Raw genomic sequence first — 16,712 nt, 5'->3', positions numbered from 1 at the left:
ATTTTCCATGGAAATCTTAGGTATTTTGTTTTCCATGGAAAACTTTTTCCATTGAAAACTAGTGTTACAATTTTGCCCCCACTAAACTTTATTAATTACTCTTATTATTATATTATTGTTATTGTGTAGGTTTATTTATGTCATTATACACATTATTCCTTATCATTCCAAACCTAACCAAACAATGGAATTCATATTCCCAGTAATTTCTTTTCCACCAACTAAACAATAGAATCTATTTTCCTGGTAATTTGTTTTCCATGAAATTTGAATTCCATTTCCTTCAAATATTTTCCAGCGAACCAAACGGGCTGTTATTTTGCATATTTGATTCCATTTTGGATTGTCGGTCTATTATATTGTTAGAGATAATTGCTTTTGTTATAGGAGATTCTTTGTATTCTTGTGTTAAGGTGCGTTGCACAACATCATTAACACTATTCTTGTAAGAAATTCAATCTAATTGAAAGTTGGGTTGACATTCCAAAGCCTCATCTCACAACCCTTCTATTCATTTACAAAAGTAGGAAATTTTAGGGAGTAGATTGCATGAGCTTGTTGAAAGGATTGACACATCACGACAATGGGGCAATTCGTGCCTTTCAATTTGACCTAGCAAAGATCACGAAAGTGGCATGTTAGAACTCAAATTGATGCCTGGTCATCTTGGAACCCAACATTGAGTTCTTCTCCCCTTAATATTTTTTCATTTTTAATGAAAACTAGCGATACCCAATGAGACACAAAGGAGAAGACTAGTCCATCTCATGAATGAGGCACATCGATGCCTCTCCAATCTAATCGTTATACACCATACTACTAGGGATGTCAACATAATAGGGTGAGGTGGGGAATTTATATATATAATTGTTCAAGTGAGTCCACATTTCTCATGAATATGTGTGAACAAATTTGGACCATTGAATGCTCGAGATAGCTTAGCTTTTGATAAAAGTGCAACTGTGCATTATTATAGATAGAGATGTTTCTGTATGGCTTCAATTTGCTTTAATATAGATAGAGATATATGTATATGCATTATTATATCCATCCACATTCAACGTAACTTAATTTTCTCCTCTGATCCGATCCGATTCACTGAAATGCCCAAAAACTCAAATTCATCGTCGTCGGCAATGAGCGGTTTCTGCTCCCATACTAGAATATTCCAAAGCCTCAAGCCACCGACTGCGCTTCCACCCGAAACCCTCCCCCTCACTGTCGCCCAATACTCTTTGTCTCTTCAACTCACCTTGCCATGGCCGGATTCCTCCACTGCACTCATCAACTCAGCCACTGGTCACCGAATCTCTTACTCCGACTTCACCCACCGTGTCACCACCTTAGCTGCTTCTCTCCAAACTCGATTTGGTCTTTCTAAAGGTGACACTGCTTTTGTTCTCTCTTCCAACTCCACCTTCATTCCGATCCTCTATTTCTCGCTGCTATCCATCGGTGTCGTCATTTCTCCGGCCAATCCAATCAGTACCGACACCGAGATTTCCCGCCAAATCGAGCTCTCTAAACCTGTGATCGCTTTTGCTACATCAGCAACCCGGCATAAACTGCCGAAACTTCGATACGGAACAGTGCTGATTGACTCGCCAGAGTTGGAATCAATGACGAATAGCTCAGATTGCGAGCTCAGACGCGTGGAGGTGGAGGTAAACCAATCAGACTTAGCGGCGATTTTGTATTCGTCGGGAACGACGGGGCAAGTGAAGGGAGTGATGCTGACTCACCGGAATTTGATATCGATGGTTGCCAATAATTATGCTCAGAAGCCAGAGAGGTCATCGCCGGCGGTAATTCTGTACACAGTGCCATATTTTCACGTGTTCGGTTTAACTTATTGTTTAAAATCTGTGACTACGGCGGAAACGGTTGTTGTGATGGAGAGATTTGAACTGAGGAAGATGTTGAAGGCAGTGGAAGAATTTAGGGTGTCAGACATTGCGTTGGCGCCTCCAGTGATTGTGGGAATGGTCAAGGAAAAAGCGAAAAAGGAGGATGGGTTGGGATTCGATTTGAGTTCACTGCGGATGATATTTTGCGGGGGAGCTCCACTGGGGAAAGAAGCGATTAAAGCATTTTCAGAGAAGTTCCCAAACACACACTTTGTGCAGGTAAGAAAATTAGGGATGATTACAGTTTTGATTAGGGTTTAGGTGCATAATTAAAGTGGATATTGATTTTTGGGAATTAATAAAGGGTTATGGATTGACTGAAGCTACGGGGGCTGTAAGTCGAACAGTAACTGAGCAAGAATTCCTTCGTTGGGGTTCAACAGGACGGCTTTTACCCAATACAGAAGCAAAAATCATAGACCTTAAAACTGGAAATGCTCTGCCTCCAGGGAAGCAGGGAGAGCTCTGGGTTAGAGGACCAACAGTAATGCGAGGTAGGTAATTAATTATGGAGTGGTACGTACATCTGATCATGCGTGCTCACTGTAGTAATGCGTAATCTAATGCGTTGTCAATTGTAACTCAATTGTGTTTTAGGGTATGTGGGTGATACAAAGGCCACTGCCGAAACACTGGTAAAAGAAGGTGGGTGGTGGTTGGGAACTGGCGACATTTGCTACTTTGATGAAAATGGTTTCCTATTTGTTGTGGACAGGCTCAACTTTGATGAAAATGGTTTCCTATTTGTTGTGGACAGGCTCAAGGAATTAATCAAATATATCCTATTTGTTGTGGACAGGCTCAAGGAATTAATCAAATATAAAGGATACCAGGTTCACTTCACCACTTCACTTATTTTCTAACTGCCTCCCACACTTTGATGAAAATGGTTTCCTATTTGTTGTGGACAGGCTCAACTTTGATGAAAATGGTTTCCTATTTGTTGTGGACAGGCTCAAGGAATTAATCAAATATATCCTATTTGTTGTGGACAGGCTCAAGGAATTAATCAAATATAAAGGATACCAGGTTCACTTCACCACTTCACTTATTTTCTAACTGCCTCCCACACTGCTTTATCTAAACTACTACTACTACTACTAAGCTTGTAGGTTGTTCCTGCTGAATTAGAACAGCTTCTTCAATCTCACCCTCATATAATTGATGCTGCTGTTATCCCGTAAGTACCCCCCCAATTAGCTTCCTCAATCTCACTCAAAGCCTTTTCTACATGTTCCCTTATCTAATTTTATTGTAGTTATTCCTCTTCACTTTTTTTGTGATTGCTCCAGCAGTCTTACAACACACAAGCTTGATATGATTATACTACTGTAATATTATATTATATTACGGAGTAATAAATAATGGTAGAAAGTACATACCACAATAATTCACTTCACTGTTCACTTGTCATCAGCTTGGCCCTCCAAACTTGCAATGAAATGTGCCAAATTTGACAGATATCCTGATGAAGAAGCTGGTGAAGTCCCCATGGCATTTGTTGTCAGAAATCCCAAAGGCAACATAATAGATGAACGGCAAGTCATAGATTTCATTGCAAGACAGGTAGGTATTTCCCTCCCCTCCCCCCCCGCCTTAACACCACACATTTATCCAAATTTCTACAGCATATAATTTGCTTAGTATCAATTGCAGGTTGCACCTTACAAGAAAATAAGGCGTGTTTCATTTGTTAGCACCATTCCTAGGAGTGCTGCTGGCAAAATATTGAGAAAAGAATTAAAGAAGATGGTTATACCAAATTCTAAAATGTGATCATGACAACATGATCTTCAGTATCTCAATCAACACAAGCTATTCCCCCCATCCCATTTCTTGCAAAAATACAGGGCAATCATCTGCTGATGCAAGATGTGAAATATAATGTAATTTCTACTACTTTCCTAATACAGTGGGGAGGTGATATAAATACAATTTCCTCTCAACACAAACTTGTTTCACAATAATTGCTCATAAGTTGAACTTCTGAGGTACACCTTCAATATCATCAAAATCAAATCTTTGTCTCTCTCTACCAACCTGACAAAACAAATGTATCCAGTTTGAAGAATAAAATGATTCAAGTATTAATTCATAGCTCTCCCAAACCAACATTATTATCCACTGAGGCTTTACCTTAGCAAGGTAGGAAGGGTCACATGACATACGTTCATCCATACATGTTAGCTTTTTCGACAGCATCATTATTCTGGAATAAACACAAACAAAACCATAACCATTATATAGCTGTTTCTATGAAGTCCTGAACAATCAGAATAACTATTCAAAAGCCTCACCTCTGAATTGATGAATCAATGTGTTCAATCATTCCACAAGTCTTATATTGCTCGGGATCCTCCAGAAATCTAACCATTCCATCCTTCTGATTGATGGTTGCATATATTTCACCATCTTCAATCTATAAAACATGATCAAACAGGTCAGGTGTTGTTAGCATACTACTAAAAAATCCATATGTAAAAGAAGAAGGAATGACCCACCACTTTACTTACCATTTGGAGGACATGCATTTCTGCTTCCTTGGGGCTACTTAGTTGGACAGTATTAGCAATATCTTGAAGGGAAAGGGTGAGATAAGTTTGAGTCAATCTCTGAATATTGCGTTTATATATAGATGACACTACTTGCTGCACCAATCCAAGGTTATTGTCCTGCAGAGTGAAGAAGAGCAAACAATTGAATTTTACACGTTTAGATCACAATGAACCAGAGAGTAACACTAATCAAATGACTAGCATAATGAAAAAGTTCATTTTGTCACTCACAAGTAAAAATAATAATAATAATTAGAAACTGGTCAACAGCAGAAAACTCACAATTTCATACTTGTCCTTGTTTGTCTGTACACATGTCTCAAGCTCAGAGATTTTTCCAAGGTTATAACTATTTGCCAACTCCAGGTAGGGCTGCTCAAACAAAAGGAAGAAGAAGGATTTCATTAAGCTCTAAAAGACCAACAATAAGTAAATATGTTAGGATGTAATGTCATGAATTTTAATAATATGAACAAAGCTTGTTTGCCATCAGCAAGTTAATATAATGTGGAAGAGGCATATAAACCTGAAAAGACAGACAGTGAGGTTTCAAGCATTCAAACAATTGGGTCATGAAATATGTCAGATTTCCTTATTTATTAAAATCCAAAATAACACAATTTTCTTTAATAAAAATAAAAATTAAAAAAAAAATGATGAATAATCCAATATCAGCTATCAGTTGTAATACACACTCATCAGAAGAGGTAGCTAAGCAGCTAAATTTTCACTAGATGTTTTAACTGCAATCTGTTCAGTGTCTGTAGCATCAATTACTTCTGTTTGCATAATCTGGAGTTCGGCACAAAACCTTTAATGCTACAGATCTATGGAATTCTTGGTTGGGAACAAGCAAGTTACCCTACAAAAGCTATTTCTGATAATAGATGCATGTGTAGAATCCAATAGCACACCTGAGAGTAATTCTTCAAATTCCTTTGAGCAACAGAAGATGTATATTTTGGGAAACTGGTAGAAAACTGCCATCAGAAGTAAATGAAGATTGAGTTAAGTACTTAAAACCACAGAGTATCAGTAGTCAAAGAATGGCATGAGATAGAAACAGCAAAACAGACCTGGCCATTCTGAATAAGTGAAACAAGTATGTACTTCTTGTATGCCTCAACTGCTATAGCATTTAAAGTGGACATAGGTGCTGTTACTACCTAAAACCATTACAATCAAGCATGAAAGAAAATAAACTGCTTTAACAAATTAATAGAAGCAGTAATGGGATTGACCAGATGACAGAAGGAAACAGGGGCCTCTCCCTCCCTCCTGAGTCAAATGTTACCAAAACACTGGCATACATTAAGAAAAAGCTCCAAAGCTTTAGGAAATTGCTTCTGTCCAATGCAAACCATTCCCCTGCAATCATGCCCAACAAGTAAAGGCATCAATACATCTCTATTGCAGAGGCATAGCCCATACAATCCTAGTATAACACAGCAGTATTTTCAAAGCTCTAAAAACAGTTACACAAAAATCAGGTGCTTATACTTGAAGAGTTGAAGGTATTGGAATTCAAGAACAGTGGCTTGATCATCATAGAAAACCATTAGAGAGATTGTTATTTTGTTCTGATGATAGCATACTACACAAACATATAATGCTTCCAATACTCTGTAATACAACAACCAACCACAATGGCAGAACCTGAGAAATTTAAAATGTTATATCCACTGAACTGCAGTGCTAAAATTGTTTAACTAAATCATGACTGACTCAACAAAGCAAAAACTTTAAATTGTCCAACTTGTCCTTGAACAATTGTTGAGAGGAAGGATGGTGATATAATTTATTTGATGAATAGAACTTCCTGCATAAATAAGATTTTATTTCCCTATTAATCCTATTAAAGCAAAACTACCAGAAAGGTTTTATTGAAAATTGGTAGGCAGCACAGTAGATGCGGTAGATTAAGACAAAAAATAAAGGATGTTCTAAATTAACAGCAAAACAGTAGAGTGGAGCACAAGAGCTAGGGAGAAGATCACCACCAGGCTTCAATAGTCTATTCAACTTACCCATAGTAGCAATAGAGGTAAAAGTCCTTTGGCTGATCAACCTCAAAGATGTCATCCTCCAAAATAGAAAAACCAATCTTATAACACTTTGCCATTAAGCACAAAAGAAGAAATTCGGGATGTAAGGTTGTTAGCTGCTCAGATGAGAGTCGTAGTTTCTGTATGGCAGTCAGCATAGGGCCCACACCTCTTAAAGGTTCTTCAAGCAGCATAACTTGCTCTTTGAATCTTTTACAAACAGATATGACTGTTACAACAAAATAATGCCAGATGAAAATTAGTTAGACAGGGGAAAACCAATAATAATAAGAAGAAGAATAAAAATAGAACAAATTGCGAATGGATTGATAAGTACACTTCTCAGGTGCTAAGCGGATTTGATCTGCAACAACACATTCATTAATAAATCTTGCCGCACAAGAAACAAGTTCAGAGGCTTGCTCCTTTGAAGTTGGAGCATACATGCCTGCATCCCTGTTAATGACAAAATACAAATGAGTCACAGTGACATGTAGAGAGTTCAATATATTGCTAGGTCACCATAATTTTTGCACGAAATTCACTTGATGAATTGCATAGGCATGTGTAGCAGAACAATGTCAGTGTCCAAGTTATGTAAATTTTGAGCATACTCTTAGTAATGACATGCAATCGGAGTTGCATATTTATTATACTCGTGCACAAGTTTGATGCAGTTACAAAATAGAATCCAACTTGCACACTGTTTTGATATTAATCAAGTGTAAGGCTCCGGCACAACCACAGTCCAAGGAACAACTAAAAGGAGGATTTTAGAGTGGGGAAACGAAAATAAAGAATCCAGAACCTTGCATTCACACTTTTGCAAACAAGTAATACTACATGTACTCCTACTTTCTACTCCATTTTTTACTCTCTGCTGAGTGTCATCCTTTGATTGATTTAAAGAACAAAGTAGGCCATTATTTTTATTCATAAACCTTTATTTACTGGATAAAATTTGTACACCTGCCGTGAGTTATACTCCATGGGAGTACATATATCATTTTCCTTTGCAAAATGCAAACAAACAATCATGGATAATATACTTGGTCAATAAAATAAAATAAAAATTAACAACATAAATGCATAACATTGCAGCCGCGACCAGATATATTGGGGAGTAAATTGCGATTAAAAGAGGGAGAGAGAAGCCCTAGGTTGAATACTAGTGTAAAAAGGGGCTAACAGGATATAGAGGTAACCCAAGGAATGCTCAGAAGGGTGGAGTTGGGCGAGTAGCGGAGCCAAGCTAATCGACTCGGAGAGGAGCAATTCTTCGGACTGTTTCAGAAAGGCGTGAAGTTGAGAGATGTCTTCAGCACTGTTAGATAGGCCTTGGATTTGAGCCAACACCGATTCCACCGAGTTCAAGCTCAGATTCATCCTCCCTTCGTCTTCTTCTTCTTCCTCAACTTGCTCTCTGGGTGATTCAGTTCAAGTACAGCAGGAACGGTTAGATGGAAATGGAATGGAACACTAGTTTACTGGTTTTTTTTTTTTTTTTTTTTTTAATTGGGTAATTGAAATTGGGCTTCTATTCAAAAATGGGCCTGACAAGGCACGGACCCATTACTATTGAGCTTTGATAAATTAATACTCCGTAAAAAAGAGATTAGAGACGACAGGAAGGAAAGGACCAGAAGAGAGAGATTGAGTCGGAAATGGCGGATTATCACTTTGTGTACAAGGACGTGGAAGGAGCTTCTACTCAGTGGGATGACATTCAGAGGAAACTTGGAAACCTCCCTGCCAAGCCGCCTCCTTTCAAGCCACCGCCTTTCACCCCCGCCGAAGATGAAGACTCCTCTAAGCCCAAGGACAAGGCATGGATCGATAAGAAATCCGCCGAAGAGCTCGAAGATATTGAAGATGATCTTGACGAAGACCCCTTCCTTGAAGAGTACAGGTACGTACCACTTGTTCACCTTTGATCTGCCGAAAGAAAAGCAAAAATCTGTTTGCAATTCGCCAAATCAATCAACTTCTTTATTTATTATGTAGCTCCAGAGAGTGGGAAATGCCTAACGGCCAATTTTTTTTATTGTGGGAATGCTAAAAAGGATATTGTGAGCTTAGAATTAAGATGATCTTAGCTGCTGCTGCTGCTGCTTCTTTTCTTAATTTTATTTTATTGTATGGTGATTGTTTGAAGGAAGAAGAGGTTGGCAGAGATTCAAGCAGCAGCCAAGGTTGCAAAGTTTGGATGGGTGATTCCCATTTCTGGATCAGATTTTGTACGTGAGGTATCACAAGCTCCGCCAGATGTTTGGGTGGTTGTTCTTTTATACAAGGATGGGTAATATCTCTCTCTTCTTAGTGTGTTGTTATTCCTCTATTCTAAATAAATAATAATAATAATAATAGTCTGCGCATTGCATTGCATTGCATTGATCAGTACTTGAAGCTCTCTCTGCACTTCTTCCTCAACAGATATGCAGATTGCGGGGTGCTGTTGCAGTGCTTAGAAGAATTGGCTACTAAATATCCAGCAACAAAGTTTGTCAAGATTATATCTACTGATTGTATCCATAACTATCCAGATCGCAATCTTCCTACTCTATTGGTTTACAACAACAGCGCTGTCAAGGCAAATTATGTTGGGATTCATAGTTTTGGTCGGAGATGCACTCCTGAAAGTAAGTAGTAGTATACATGTTGCATATTTGGATTTCCCAATGCCATATCTCTTATTCATCCTCATTATTTATTTGCTTTTCAGGTGTTGCCCTGCTTCTCTGCCAATCTGATCCGGTACTCAATGATGGCCATGGTGAAAAGCAGTCGAGAGAAGCTGTTCTTGATGGAGTTCGGAAGAGGTTTCTTGAGAAGGTTGTTGCAGAGCATGAAAATGATGATGGTTCTGACAGTGAGTGATTAGCTAGCTAGCTAGCAAAGCTGATTTGGTTTTGGTTTTGGTTTTGGTGGTGAACTCTTAGTTTTCTTTAAGTGTGATGATTTTGGAGGGTGCCTTTCAAGTTTCAACTCAACTTAACATAAAAGAGTCTCTATTTACTGTGGGAATATAGACACAGCTTCTTGCTTGGTTTTCGCATTGTATGAACTCCCCAAAGATGAACTAACGAACATGTTTCTTTCATTCCTGAATGGAATGGAAGGCAAGGCACGTTTCAAACATAAGCCTGCCTGCAAAGTTAACAACACTACACCTTTTGATGATGCCATATAAACATAAGAATGTATGCTACCTCGAGCACAAATGAAGCCTACTTTACTTGGGTTGTTGATTCAAACACTAATTAGTTATCCAAAGTAAATTATCTTAGCTCTTTAGTTATCCAAAGTAAATTATCTTAGCTCTCTACTATGTTACAGAAACCCAGATCAACAGGAGTTCCTGAACAACATAATCTATATATATACATGTACATGTGTATTCATGGTTTAAAGGAAGTAACCCTGTTCTACTTCTGTGCCATAAGCTACATCTGCTTCCCTAATGAGACCGATTCAAATGCCCTAGTTTGCGACCTCAGCTGCAAAAGTCTGCTTCAGGTTAGGAGACTCAAGCACACAAATATCACCATACGCGTTATCCTGCTGCACATTTATCCAACCTCCTGTTTTCAAGACCTGCAGCACAGCAGTACTACTAAGACACTACTGTATCACTCACACAACACATTTATGTATTTGTCTATAGTATAGATATTGCATTGACTGTTGTTGTATGTACTACTCTCTTTCCCTCAGATCAAATGAAAGTACCAAGCTCATGGTTTAGATACATAATTGATGGCTGCAACCTTAAAAAGTTCTTCTTAAGATGATTTAATAAATGGACCGAACCAACATACCAGTATCTCATAGAACAGCCTTGCACTTTCTTTTTTGGTTTTTACTTTCAGGGCCTGAGATAAGTTCACAGCTTCACCATTTTGAGCTAAGAAATTTCTAAGAAGATACCTTGCAACCTTTCTGTAAGCCAGAAATCAAAATGAGTCACAAATCTTAAACAAATACAGACTTATCCATTGTGGGTAAGCTGAGGGAGGGGAAGAGATCCTTATCCATCGTACCTTGTTCTCACAGAACATTTGTCTGCAAACAAGATAAAATATACATGCATCAGAATGGTGGTTGATATTGTGGAAAATGGCAATAGAAATTTGAAAAGGTGAAACAACAGAAGACTACTTGCTTACATTTCTCCTGGAGGTCCTCATCAAATGAATTTATCTCCTGACAAAATGAAAAATGTACCAGTTTTAGCCTTCTCAAAAAACTCATAGCTGAATAGTATCCATTAATCAATTGAAATTTAAACATTAAATGACAGTGCATATTGAAACTAGTCTGTTAAGATAAATTTTCATCCCTCAATTCAAATGCATCAATTTTAGAACTTGTGTTGACAATTACTAAGCAAGTGAATATCTAGCAGATGTTCATATGAGTGGGAATAAAACTAGTAAAGCCAGTGAATAGAAAGCATGTTTAACCTCATCCATCAAACTAATATCCAACTCATGATCCTCTGTTTGTTGTATGCCTTTATCTATACTTTTAATTGAGCTTGCAGGCTCCAATATGTAGACACATCTTCGTGCTTCATGCAATCTCCATGAGTTTGAGGTCACAGGTGTTGCAGGAGCAATTGGAGTATGTTCTCGGGATCTATGTTTGGCAGGAGATTCTGGTATGCCCTTATCCTGAGGAACTTCCTCACAATCAACTGGCTCAGCCCTATTCCCTATCTTGTGAACCAACAATCTAGTGTCTACCAAAGCACCTACAAGGGCCATGCCAACCAATTAATACATCTCAAAAGTGGCAGTAGAGAAATAAAAGTGAAGCACAGAACTTACTACAGGGAATCAAAGGCTCCAAAAGACTTTCGGGAAGAGAGGAGAACTTCTGAACTTTCCAGGCAACCAATGGAAAATGAGGAGCTTTCCTTCTTTTGCATACCAAGTCGTCATAGTTATTAAGCCAACGCTTAAATACTCTGTAGTTTCAAGAATTGACATGTAAACAAAGCTAAACTAAAAAGATCACAACCCAAAAGTACTGTCAGCCAAATCCCAATTTTAATTAAGATATTTACATTTTTAGGGGAAAAAAGAATTTTCCACAATGGAATATTAGAACTTGAATAAGACAGACAAACTGGGTATACAATTTGTATAAGTAGTCCTACGGACCAAATACTTAACAAAAGAATATGCAGAAATTAAATTGTCTTTTTTTTTTGGAGAAATTTTAAACAGAGTATTAAAATTGCAAGCACTTTCATTAGATCACTGCAACCAGTGCCACAACAGTACTATTTATCTCAACATTAAAATTTATCATAGAGAACAAGTTTTGATTTCATACTGATTAGGGATCACAACAGGTTCATCAAATAGACATTTTCGCTTCTTCAAAGCCCTGGGTCGCTCCTTAGTGGCAGGGGTACGGACAAGCATCAAATCTGGTGATGTAGCACCTGAACAAATAGAGGCTATATTTTTAACATCATATCCAAATGTTAGGTGTTTATATGGCTTATGAGCCAAGAAACCCTTTAAATCAGGATGCCTACCAGAACCACCTGGGAATTTGGAATTTGGGGTCACATCAACAGACAGGGAAACAGAATGATTTTCTGAAATCTGATGTTTCCCACTGTTTGAGGAAGGCATTTCTTGAATGTTCATCGACTCCACATCCACAGGCTGTTTTCCATTACAAGATTTATTGAGGAGTTCATCCTCATTGACAGACATTTTTGACTCAGGATGTTTTATCTGCTCATGAGCAAGGTCAGCTTCAGCTTCAGCTTCCTCATCGTCAATAATCATGGGCTCCAAACGATCTTCTAACAAAAAAGTACAAAATTTCTCTATTTCTGTCAGGTTGCAACCACCAGAGTCAGGTTGTTTTATCTGCTCTTCATCAGTTTGACAGGTTTGACTAGATTCCTGATCATTGATCATCTGGTTCTCAATGTCCTCAAAAGTCATAGGTTCTAAACACTCTTCCAAAGAGAACCTAGTTACACAAAGTCTTCCCATTCCTATTGAGTTGGTCTTATAACTTGTTGAGCCACAAGTGATATCATTCTCCACAAAGTGAGGTGAACAAACACTGCACCAACAATAAATATCAAGCCTACATGCCAATATAAGTATATAGCCGTAAAATGTTCTGATACTTACTCTCTGAGTGGAGTGTGATCTCGGGAATATAATTGAGGATGAGAAATATCTTCCTGATCATGAAACTGCAAATTCAGGAACAGCATATAAATTAGGTATTCAGGCAGCTTTTTCTTATCATGGCACTTTGAGATTTCAATTTCTATGTCAGCAATTTGACAATCATAAATGATAGTCTGTCAGAAATCTCAGCAATAGGCTGTCAATAAAACTGTAAAAGAAAGAGTAAGAACAGGTGGTTATACTAAAAGGAGGATGTTTTGAAAATTTATTGGAGGTATGCTTCAGGAGAATGTTCTATCACATTTAACTTCAGATTTAGTGCATGAATCATGATATTTTGGTTGGAGGAATATAAATATTCACATTTATGCAAAGGTGACTACATAAATCAGTACCTGTTCAGACACCAGTTCAGATAAGCCAATCCCCAAATCATCACTCTTCCACGCATCTAGTAAACATAACTGTTAAGTTAATCAAGGAAAACGATTCTATAAAAGATTTGCAAAGACTTTTCACTACCTGAAAGCATAATTTCTTCACTGGGTCTCACATGAGCACTGTAAAACCATGAATGCAAGCATAAGGTGGTGAAGAATCTCAAATCCCAAAGGACAAGAATTATAGTAAATGAAAGAAATACAATGCTTTGTATTGGGTAATTTTGTAGCTCACCTAAGTCCATCTTGATCATCCAGAATTTCCAAATCAAAAGCATCAAGTTCAAATCTCTTTGGGCGAGAGATTAAGCAGTAAGATGAATGTGTAGCTTTGAACTTTTTGTTTGGTCTCTTTTCACTTGCAAAATCAACAAGCTTAGTGAGCACCTTGTGGCAGTCATGGAAGAGATATTCAACTTTCTTCGAGTATATTCTGACAATGCCCACAAGAAGGTGGCCTAAAATTCTATATGTGACAACAGGGACTTCGTCTAGCAGAATTTTATCTGAATGAGCAATGAAAAGCAGGGTATAAAACAAGTTCTGTCAAGCAACATGAACAAGGACAAAGTTCATTTAGCCAAGCATGCATAATTGGAAAGATTATATCTGAAACAAAACATTCAACAATACTCCGACCTAACATAACTTCCATATGCATAGCAGCATAGCTGTGGACAACAAGCATATATATACACACTCCCACAAACATATATAATTTAATCATTTTTCTGAGTTGCAGGCAAACTAAACATACGATACACAAAAAATATGTTTGCATAATTTACAAAGGTGTGATTTGGTCATATATATATATATATATATATATATATATAACAGCTATATGTAAACATGTAAATAAAACAAGTAATTAGCTATGAACTGACTAATAGTCCTTTTAGTTCTTATAAAACCAGAAGCATTAACACAAATGAGTAAAAGTGTAAAACAAAGTTTTATAAATACTCAAGTTATAAGCCAACTAATTGTCTTATTAGTTATTATTATAAATGCAGCTGCATTGATGCAAATGTCTGCACATACTTGATTGCCTCCCTCCCTCCTTTCCATAGCAAAATCACAAATCTAATGAAGATTATAGCATCAGAAATCAATTTCAGAATAACACTAAGCTGCTTTTCTTCACAACACAACATCTAATTTTTTTTTTCATCAATCAATCTGTTATCTAATAAACATGAATGCCAAGCAATAAAATTTGGGGGAAAAAAAACAGTTAAATTCATGATCAATGTACATCACAGATAAGTTCGAGAGTGCTGATACTAGCGGAACAAACAAGCAAAAGGAAATCCAGGAAACGCAGCAGTCGAGAGAGGAAGAAAAAAAAACTCACTCAAAAAAAAAAAAAGAGGACAATAATGCCCTCGAAGAAAGACAACAAAACCTCAATTGAAGAACACAGTTTTCAGACAATTTTCAAAAATGACCACTAGGCTTGCCTATTTCCTTAGCAGTAAGCATTTCGAGCAAGGATTCGGAAGTCTGTCTCGCAGAAAACTTAGGAAACTGTCATTAAATCTCGAAATTGGGACAGAAAAGAAAAAATTGCAGCATATAAAGGAAGGAAGAATCATCTACCTTGCAACTCGTACGGAAAAGGGAAGCTAAAACAGAAAGAAATAGAGAAATGGAAGACTGACCGACAGAAGAAGAGATGTTGGTTTGGCTGACTTGGTATTTGTTGAGGCGTTTATGACAATGAGCAGCAATCCAAATGTTTCCTAAAGCCCCCTTCTTTGAGAGGAGAACATGCGAGTAGAACATGTTCCTGTCTGCTGTATCCAAAAGGGTTAGAGATAAGATGAAGAACACTCACTCTCTTTCACTCTCACCATTTCTGTGTGTTTAGGAGTTCTTGCTTTGTTTCGGAATTTGGCAGTGAGAAAATTGCGAGGTACGTTTCATCCCATTTTGTTTCACAAAAAACGGTCGAGGCTTTGGTGTGTCCGGGAAGCCTCTAATATTTTTGTTTTGTTTTGTTTTTTTTCCAATATTTACAAATTTTAATATTTTATTGCGTAGCATTCATATGGGAAAGCATATGGATTATGGGAATATATTTTACTAAAATCCGCAGTAAAATGTAAAGCATCTCCCATGGAATTATGTGAATATATTTTACTTAAAGATGTCAATTCATCACCTATGTAAATGTAAGAATTTACAGCACTCTATTTTTACAATTTAATATGGCATTACTTAAAAAAATAAAAATTAGAACCACGATAGAAAACAGTTTAGTTTGTGTATAATTAATGATGTTTCAATTTAAGAATAATTATTACGGAGTATTATTTATCTTCTTCTTCATTTGCATGAAATATTATTTTTAATTTGCAAGATTTACACATGAATGATATATTTATTCTATGCATACTTTGCAGCTACAAATTTCTTTCATTATCTTAATAATATATATATATATATATATATACCTTACATTATGTGTTCGCGTGTGCTTAATATCCATTGTTCTTACATGCGTTTCACAAAATTTTAAAGCAAAGTGAAAATTCTTATATATCATTTGACAATTATGGATACCATAAGGGCCTGTTTGGTTCACAAAAAAATATTGAAGAGATAATGGAATTGAAATTTCATGGAAAAGCAATTAATAATAAGATCAACTTCATTGTTTGGTTGATGAAAAATAAATTATTTGAAATATAATTATATTGTTTGGTTGAATTTAGAATTGTCATGAATAACAAGTATAAAAATTTATATGCTCCTACACAATATTAATAATAGTAAAAGATAATAATTAAGAAAGAATAATAATGGTAAAATAGTCATGTCATCCATTTTTCCTTCGCAACCCCCATGGAAAACAAAATCTCATGTCCTACCTATAATTTTGTTTTCCTCAAATGTGGGGAATTCCATGAACCAAAAAAAAAAAAAACATTTTCCTCCACTTTACGGACAATATTTTTCTTTGAAAAACTTTTCAATCCATCCAATATGTTGCACTATTTATAATAACACTAGATGAATAAAAATCACAAGTGGTTAAATCACTTCTGTCTACAAATTTTGTATAAAGGATCATTGCCATGGAAAATGTCAAGAAAAATATAGGTCACAAGAATTACACAGTAGCTAATAGCTATATATACTTGATTTAGTCTACCGAGCGCCTAGCCTAGCATTAAGAACAAGGTTATTATCTAATTATAAGTGAGATTAATTTGGTAAAAATAAGATACTATTCGATGAATTGTGTATTGTTTGGTTATATTGCTTCTCTCGTTACTAATCCCACCCGCATGGCCAAAAGAAAATGTATGTTGAGAGTTTGGAGTTAAGGTTGTTGTGCGGGTCCTACCCAGCGGATCACAGAAAAATCAATGAATGTATTGGCACTTGGCAGTTTGTCTGATCTATTGCGAGCCGTGACATTTTGAAGTTTCAAAACACAAGCAATGTTGAATGGTAAGAGTGAACTATTGAATTAAATATATATATATATATATATATATATATATATATATATATATATATATATATATATATATATATATATATATATATATATATATATATATATATATATATATATATATATATA

The 16,712-nt window shown here is 36.5% G+C and overlaps 4 protein-coding genes across 4 annotated transcripts; 2 read left to right on the top strand and 2 right to left on the bottom strand.

Moving 5' to 3' along the window:
- Positions 1–1,042: 1,042 nt before the first annotated feature.
- On the top strand, positions 1,043–3,921 carry LOC116013548 (4-coumarate--CoA ligase-like 9). Its single transcript, XM_031253365.1, has 7 exons — positions 1,043–2,126; positions 2,212–2,401; positions 2,505–2,622; positions 2,707–2,740; positions 3,020–3,087; positions 3,368–3,473; positions 3,564–3,921. The coding sequence occupies exons 1-7, from the start codon at positions 1,104–1,106 to the stop codon at positions 3,681–3,683; spliced, it is 1,659 nt and encodes a 552-aa protein (XP_031109225.1). The 5' UTR covers positions 1,043–1,103; the 3' UTR covers positions 3,684–3,921.
- Positions 3,636–7,983, bottom strand: LOC116013549 (COP9 signalosome complex subunit 3-like). The gene is made up of 11 exons (XM_031253366.1): positions 7,697–7,983; positions 6,845–6,963; positions 6,490–6,736; positions 5,773–5,830; positions 5,539–5,628; positions 5,377–5,442; positions 4,745–4,834; positions 4,421–4,579; positions 4,205–4,326; positions 4,044–4,116; positions 3,636–3,947 (listed from the first exon to the last, which is right to left on the bottom strand). The coding sequence occupies exons 1-11, from the start codon at positions 7,891–7,893 to the stop codon at positions 3,879–3,881; spliced, it is 1,290 nt and encodes a 429-aa protein (XP_031109226.1). The 5' UTR covers positions 7,894–7,983; the 3' UTR covers positions 3,636–3,878.
- A 132-nt stretch (positions 7,984–8,115) lies between these two features.
- LOC116013550 (phosducin-like protein 3) lies at positions 8,116–9,648 on the top strand. The gene is made up of 4 exons (XM_031253367.1): positions 8,116–8,416; positions 8,663–8,806; positions 8,941–9,146; positions 9,230–9,648. Exons 1-4 carry the CDS (start codon positions 8,172–8,174, stop codon positions 9,382–9,384), a joined length of 750 nt encoding a protein of 249 aa, XP_031109227.1. The 5' UTR covers positions 8,116–8,171; the 3' UTR covers positions 9,385–9,648.
- A 107-nt stretch (positions 9,649–9,755) lies between these two features.
- Positions 9,756–15,054, bottom strand: LOC116013547 (sister chromatid cohesion 1 protein 2). The gene is made up of 13 exons (XM_031253364.1): positions 14,779–15,054; positions 13,350–13,620; positions 13,197–13,234; positions 13,070–13,125; positions 12,672–12,736; positions 12,056–12,600; positions 11,848–11,959; positions 11,337–11,476; positions 10,971–11,260; positions 10,674–10,710; positions 10,548–10,569; positions 10,326–10,446; positions 9,756–10,101 (listed from the first exon to the last, which is right to left on the bottom strand). Exons 1-13 carry the CDS (start codon positions 14,900–14,902, stop codon positions 9,988–9,990), a joined length of 1,935 nt encoding a protein of 644 aa, XP_031109224.1. The 5' UTR covers positions 14,903–15,054; the 3' UTR covers positions 9,756–9,987.
- Positions 15,055–16,712: the final 1,658 nt, after the last annotated feature.

The sequence above is a fragment of the Ipomoea triloba genome, chromosome 3, assembly GCF_003576645.1.
Source record: "Ipomoea triloba cultivar NCNSP0323 chromosome 3, ASM357664v1".
Taxonomy (NCBI): domain Eukaryota; kingdom Viridiplantae; phylum Streptophyta; class Magnoliopsida; order Solanales; family Convolvulaceae; genus Ipomoea; species Ipomoea triloba.
Note: the sequence above shows the minus strand (reverse complement) of the source record. Positions and strands in the feature narration are given on the sequence as shown.

Excerpts from the sequence above, each read along its gene's own strand:
- LOC116013548 (XM_031253365.1), top strand. The coding sequence starts at position 1,104 with ATGCCCAAAAACTCAAATTCATCGTCGTCGGCAATGAGCGGTTTCTGC. Across the intron at positions 2,127-2,211 it reads CAAACACACACTTTGTGCAG|GGTTATGGATTGACTGAAGC; the intron begins GTAAGAAAATTA and ends GAATTAATAAAG. Across the intron at positions 2,402-2,504 it reads AGGACCAACAGTAATGCGAG|GGTATGTGGGTGATACAAAG; the intron begins GTAGGTAATTAA and ends ATTGTGTTTTAG.
- LOC116013549 (XM_031253366.1), bottom strand. The coding sequence starts at position 7,893 with ATGAATCTGAGCTTGAACTCGGTGGAATCGGTGTTGGCTCAAATCCAA. Across the intron at positions 5,443-5,538 it reads CACTTATTCAGAATGGCCAG|TTTTCTACCAGTTTCCCAAA; the intron begins GTCTGTTTTGCT and ends TTCTGATGGCAG. Across the intron at positions 4,327-4,420 it reads AAATGCATGTCCTCCAAATG|ATTGAAGATGGTGAAATATA; the intron begins GTAAGTAAAGTG and ends CATGTTTTATAG.
- LOC116013550 (XM_031253367.1), top strand. The coding sequence starts at position 8,172 with ATGGCGGATTATCACTTTGTGTACAAGGACGTGGAAGGAGCTTCTACT. Across the intron at positions 8,417-8,662 it reads CCCTTCCTTGAAGAGTACAG|GAAGAAGAGGTTGGCAGAGA; the intron begins GTACGTACCACT and ends GATTGTTTGAAG. Across the intron at positions 8,807-8,940 it reads GTTCTTTTATACAAGGATGG|ATATGCAGATTGCGGGGTGC; the intron begins GTAATATCTCTC and ends CTTCCTCAACAG.
- LOC116013547 (XM_031253364.1), bottom strand. The coding sequence starts at position 14,902 with ATGTTCTACTCGCATGTTCTCCTCTCAAAGAAGGGGGCTTTAGGAAAC. Across the intron at positions 13,235-13,349 it reads GATGATCAAGATGGACTTAG|TGCTCATGTGAGACCCAGTG; the intron begins GTGAGCTACAAA and ends ATGGTTTTACAG. Across the intron at positions 10,711-10,970 it reads ATATTAGTTTGATGGATGAG|GAGATAAATTCATTTGATGA; the intron begins GTTAAACATGCT and ends TCATTTTGTCAG.